Raw genomic sequence first — 6,000 nt, 5'->3', positions numbered from 1 at the left:
GAGATGGTTTTGTCGGGGCTGTGGTGCCAGTGAAATGGTTCTGTCGGGCTGTGGTGCTGGTGCCAGTGAAATGGTTCTGTCGGGGCTGTGGTGCTGGTGCCAGTGAAATGGTTCTGTCGGGCTGTGGTGCTGGTGCCAGTGAAATGGTTCTGTCGGGCTGTGGTGCTGGTGCCAGTGAAATGGTTCTGTCGGGGCTGTGGTGCTGGTGCCAGTGAAATGGTTCTGACGGGGCTGTGGTGCTGGTGCCAGTGAAATGGTTCTGTCGGGGCTGTGGTGCTGGTGCCAGTGAAATGGTTCTGTCGGGCTGTGGTGCTGGTGCCAGTGAAATGGTTCTGTCGGCTGTGGTGCTGGTGCCAGTGAAATGGTTCTGTCGGGGCTGTGGTGCTGGTGCCAGTGAAATGGTTCTGACGGGCTGTGGTGCCAGTGAAATGGTTCTGACGGGCTGTGGTGCTGGTGCCAGTGAGGAATTGAGTGAGGGATTGAGTCAGGTCAGCAGACAGGAGTGAAAGTGAAAGTAGAAGCAGAGGGAAAAGGGCAGTAGGAAGGAAATCTGTGTATTGTACTGGCTGGAGCTGATAAACCTGGGATTCCTGTAGGTAAGTCGTATTCTCATCTAATGTCTCATCCTGGGGGTCCCTGAATAACTGCCCCCTGTACCCTTACAAATCTGACTCTATTATCTGTGGCTTCTGGGCAGTGTTATTTCCCGACTGGAGAGTTGCCAGACTGATACGTAACTAACAAACTGCCAGCGCTGATTCTCTCACTGTTATTCACCCTGTTATTTGTATTCACATTTCATTACAGCACCAACTGCCCCTTTATTATTATTATTATTATTATTATTATGTATATGTGGGACTGCACTTTATAATCAGCTAGAGATCATTTGGTGTCAATATAAATGAACATCAGGGCAAAGAGGAGACGCCCAGGTCCCCATAACATTAGAGCAACTGTAGATTCTGTCTCCTCATAACATTGCCCGTCTCTATGGCAACAGCTGCACCAGCCTCTACCTGAGCCACAGCCTGGTCACATGACTGTGTGTGTGAGAGAGAATATGGCTGTTACCTCAGTGTGAGAGGGAGAGGAGACAATTCTGCTGCTTCCTCTGTGTCTGTGTGTGAGACACTCTAATGAAACCCCAATCTCAACCCCCTGTATTTATTGTTAAGAGAAGGGAGGCTTTATTGTGTGTTTACAGCTGTTTACATAATATAAACAGTTCTATTGGCCACCACAGTTTTGCTGTTACCCAGAATTCCCTGTCTGCTCACGGTGGTGTTTATAGAAATGACCTGTAGGTGTCACTGTGCCCATGAGTTGGGCTGTGCATGTACAGTACTTTCTATACAACTTGGGGTGTTAGAGTTGAAGCTACTGTTGAAGTGTAATGGCTGCATGACTCTGCTAATAAAGCACTGTTATACTCTACTCATCCTCGGCTACCAAAACATAACACTCACTATGCACCCAACTAAAGAAACATGTTCCTGGGAGTGACTGTATGAATGTGATTTACTGACATATATCTGTGTGTTTAGTGTTTCCATGAGGGGCTCATACCTGCTTGTGAGACCCCAGATCCAATGTTTCCCACAGTAAGTGCTGGTTCCATAAATGCAGGTAAATTATGTGACAGGTTATTGAACATAGATAGGGGAGCATAAGAATGACATCTCTCTTCCCAAATCATTATCATATAATTTATTAAAGGGTTATGTATAGTTTCAATATGTTTCTCCAGGGTCGGACTGGGCGGGCAGGACACTGGGAAAAAACCTGGTGGGCCCCGGCCCTCATGGGCCCTGCCAGTCCAGAACTGCCCTTGTGCTGCAATCATGGTGGTGATCACACATTCACGCTGTGGGGGTTGGGACGGGGCCCCTGGGGACTGCCAGGAGGGCCCTTTGTTTTGCAGCCTCGGTGGGCCCTCAATTCCCCAGTCTGACCCTGTGTTTCTCACACTCTCTATATAGAATGTATGTGAATGGCTAGCTGGGCATCGCCAGTACATTAATTTTTACAGATTATCTCTCAGACCTGGCAGCACCCTAACCCCTAATTATTGTATACAGATTTAGACTTTGTAAGCAATCACAATGAAAAAGGTTACTGCTTAAAAATATTTATTGTACAAAAATGACATCTATCAAGAAAGCGCCATTGTCACATTCAGCCTATGATTAAGGGGCAAATTCACTAAGCGCCGAAGCGCCTACCACTGGCGTCAATTCGCTAGCGTTGGTCATTTTCGTTACTTCGCAAATTCACTAACGAACGCTGGTGTACATTCGCTAGTGTTACTTCGCACCCTTACGCCTGGCCAATTTGCGCAACGGACGTAACTACTCAAATTCACTAACGCGCGCATTGTACTGAACGCTACCTTTTACGCCAGACTTCCTTCGCCACCTCAGACCAGGCGAAGCGCAATAGAGTAGATAGGGATTGCTTCAAAAAAAGTTACAATTTTTTCTAAGTCCCAAAAAACGCTGGCGTTTTTTCTATATTATGGGTGATAGGCTGAAAAAGATCGAAATTTTTTTTGGGGCTCCCCAAATTTTATTTGATGTTTTGAAGGTTTCCCAGGCATTTGTAATGCTGCTACATATTCCTCTATTGAAATTTGAATTTGGCGCCGTATGCAAATTAACCATCGCTAGCGTAACTTCGCTTCGCTTAGCGAATCAACGCTAGCGCAACTTCGCAACCTTACGCTACCCCTGAGCGCAACTTTGGATTTTAGTGAATTTGCGGAGCGCTAGCGAAACTACGCCTGGCGAAGTGCGGCGAAGTTACGCTTGGAGCAACTACGAATCTTAGTGAATTTGCCCCTAAGTGTCCCAGAGAGGGAAATGCTTAAGGCAGATGTATTGGATCTCTACTCTAGCTAAAGGTCCAGGGTTAAGGTTGCCACCTGGCCAGTATTTTACCGGCCTGGCCGGTAAAAATGATGGTTGATCCCAGTGTTATTAATAGGGAAAAAAGATAAAGGTGGCAACCCTATCCGGGGTATGTGCACCTGGACCCAATGTTCACTTTTCAAGTGTAGTATCTGTTCTTTTCAGGAGGGGTGTCAAAACCTTTTCTTGTGAGGCAGAGAAACACTTGATCCTCTGGCCAGGGCTGTAGCTTCATGAAAGCCCAGGGTATTGTGCCTGACTCACGACTGGGTCTAGCACATTTGCACAATGCACTTTAAAGCTTTTATGTTGCTTTTATACTTCGGTCCAACCTATTGGGCAGCGAGAACATTTTTATATTTGGTCGCTGGCACCCACAGCACTTATTTTATGAACTTATTTTTAAGCACTTATTTAATATAGCACTTATTTTTATATTTTATATGTTTTATTCTGCTTCACGGGTTCGGGTGACACATAGGGGTATATTTATCAAAAAGTGAAGTTAGAGATCGCCACAGTCCTCTAGAGGGAAATACTGCCACTCTCCATTCATTTCTATGGGATTTTGAAAGGCAAAGGAGAGTCAGAAGACCCTTGCCCCCTGCATGTGCCTTTTTGTGCAGGGGGGCTCGGGGATGGCGGGGCTCACTCTAGCTTCGGCGAAGGTGAGCCCAAAGACTTAAGATGCCATTAGTGTCTTTAGCCTGGGGCTCTTAAGTATTTTGGAGTCCATGCACTCCATGCACTGGGGAAAGACGCATTTTTTTAACTCTGCACTTTGGTTCCCAGGCTTTCAATAAAGAAAAAAGAAAATGTGCCGGTTGGTGTGTCTACACTAATCTTTCCAAATGAGTTCTATACCTCTCTTTATTGGATAACTTTCTCCCCCCAAGCCAATTTCGTGGAGATTCCCATGTAAATGAAGGCCTTACGTTATTACCTACTCCGTGGATTATATAATAATAATTATCGATTTAATTACTAAAATGTTCTTTTGTGCATTATTTAGATATATATGAGACTATACTGAAATATGGGGAATTCACAGGCTCGAGCCATCCCAGAACTGGACCTGGCAGGAGGAGAGGTAAGTGAATAGTACAAAAGGCAGAAATACACTGATTTTCAGAGACAAAAAAGGTAATTTATGAAGGTACAACAGAACAATATGGCCTGTTATGGCTGCAGTTTGATTTTTATTCCCATGAGGCCCTGTGGCTCCTTTTCATTCAGTGATGGTAACAAGGAAAAGGTGTTGTGTTCTGTGGCATGGCTGTTCTGAGCATGTGGCTTGTACAAGACTAGATTGGAAGAATCCACAGCACCCTTGGGTGTTAAATGTGAGATCCCCCTCTGAATCCCAGAGCATGTATAGTCGCTGGTGTGCTGCATTATGTACAAGTACCATCAGGGCAGCATACCTCCCAACTGTCCCTTTTTCGGAGGGACAGTTCCTCTTTTGACAGCTCAACCCGCAGTCCCTCATTTGTACTGGAAAGTCCCTCTTTTCTCTGCACTGAACAGCCAGAAAAAGAAACAAAGTTTCTCACTTAATTGGCTTTTAGCAGAAAGCCCAGAACAGCCACAGGTGCAAATAAGATACTTTGTAACAATTGTGAGACACAAAAACACAGTTTAGATAAGGAGAAATATTTTCAAACTTTCATAACCTGCCAAATTTTGTAAAAAGAACATGGTAATTAGGGGGTGTGGCCACAGAAAGGGGTGTGGTCAAAAAAATTGCTGCGCTACGTGCGGAAAAAACATTTTTGTTCCTCTTTTTACTTCCAAAATGTTGGGAGGTATGGGACAGGAGTATTATTAACATGAGTAACACATTCTTTGCACAAAGTCAGTGGTGTATCATGGTGGACGCTCTAATCAGCTTCAGTCACTGATGCTCTGAGGTGACTGTATAGAAAATACAGCCCTAGCCATATTGAGTAGGTGTCCTGGGTTCAGCATGGCCACCTGCTCTGGAAGTAGGCACGCGGTATGAACAGCCTCAGTAGTCGATGGTGTGGCACATCATTATAACTGATATTAGTGTTTTCCCCCATCCAGAGTGTGGGATCTTCCAGCCTGCAGCTGTTTCATAAGAAACTATTTTTCAACCATAGGGCCTTTTAAAGGGGTGGTTCACCTTTAAGTTAACTTTTAGTATATTATAGAATGGCTAATGTTAAGCAACTTTTCAGTTGGCCTTCATGTTTTCTTTTTTCATAGTTTTTGAATCATTTGTCTTCTCCTGACTTTCAAATAGGGGTTATTGACCCTATCTACAAAACAAATGCTCCGTAAAGTTACAAATGAATTGGTATTGGCCCAACTTCTACTGCTGTTAGTAGGAGCAGCAATTTCCATTATAATCTACACCAGTGATCCCCAACCAGTAGCTCGTGAGTAACATGTTGCTCTCCAACACCTTGGATGTTGCTCCCAGTGGTCTCAAAGCAGGTGCTTTTTTTTTAATTCTAGGCTTGGAGGCAAGTTTTGGTTGCATAAAAACCAGGTGTACTGCCAAACAGAGCCTGCTGTAGGCTGTCAGTCCACATAGGGGCTACTAAATGACCAATCACAGCCCTTATTTGGCACCCCAGGAACATTTTTCATGCTACTGTTGCTCCCCAACTCCTTTTACTTCTGAATGTTGCTCACAGGTTCTAAAGGTTGGGGAACCCTGATCTACATAGTATGCACAGATGAGCAACACATACTTATCTCACACTTGTGTAAACCTATTGAATGCAGGAGTGGTAACAAGGTGTGGAATTTCTTTTCTGTTTAATATTCTTATTGAGAGCCATTAGAGGGCAGCAAAGTGTGGCTTCTCCCTGTTTCAAGTATTTCAGCTACATTTATTGGGTTTATTGACATGAAGAATATCCATAAACTGCAGAAGTGTTATACAGACTGACCGGGGCTGTTCACTAATTATTATTTCATTTCTTTCAATTATTTTCCCCTTCCTATTAGGTATATATCATGTCAGACAATGAACTGTGGGAGAGACATGTGGTGGATCAGCTGCACCCTGGATTGATTAGACCGGTAATAAAAGAATTAAAAGAATCATAAAAAATCAATA

General features: G+C 44.2%; 1 protein-coding gene across 5 annotated transcripts in view; it reads left to right on the top strand.

Annotated features, from left to right (window-relative positions):
* The first annotated feature begins 360 nt into the window (after nucleotides 1-360).
* LOC108699156 overlaps nucleotides 361-6,000 on the top strand; it is a 28,783-nt gene continuing 23,143 nt past the window's right edge. For 2 of the 5 annotated variants that reach the window (XM_041573687.1, XM_041573688.1), the window contains exons 1-3: nucleotides 362-596; nucleotides 3,922-3,999; nucleotides 5,889-5,963. In XM_041573687.1, coding sequence (XP_041429621.1) covers nucleotides 3,946-3,999; nucleotides 5,889-5,963 — 129 coding nt within the window. In that variant the 5' untranslated portion in view covers nucleotides 362-596; nucleotides 3,922-3,945. Of the gene's footprint in view, nucleotides 597-3,921; nucleotides 4,000-5,888; nucleotides 5,964-6,000 lie in introns of all 5 variants that reach the window. The other 3 variants (XM_018231019.2, XM_041573686.1, XM_041573689.1) reach the window with 2 other exon arrangements.

This window comes from Xenopus laevis, chromosome 8L (assembly GCF_017654675.1).
Source record: "Xenopus laevis strain J_2021 chromosome 8L, Xenopus_laevis_v10.1, whole genome shotgun sequence".
Classification (NCBI taxonomy): domain Eukaryota; kingdom Metazoa; phylum Chordata; class Amphibia; order Anura; family Pipidae; genus Xenopus; species Xenopus laevis.
Note: the sequence above shows the minus strand (reverse complement) of the source record. Positions and strands in the feature narration are given on the sequence as shown.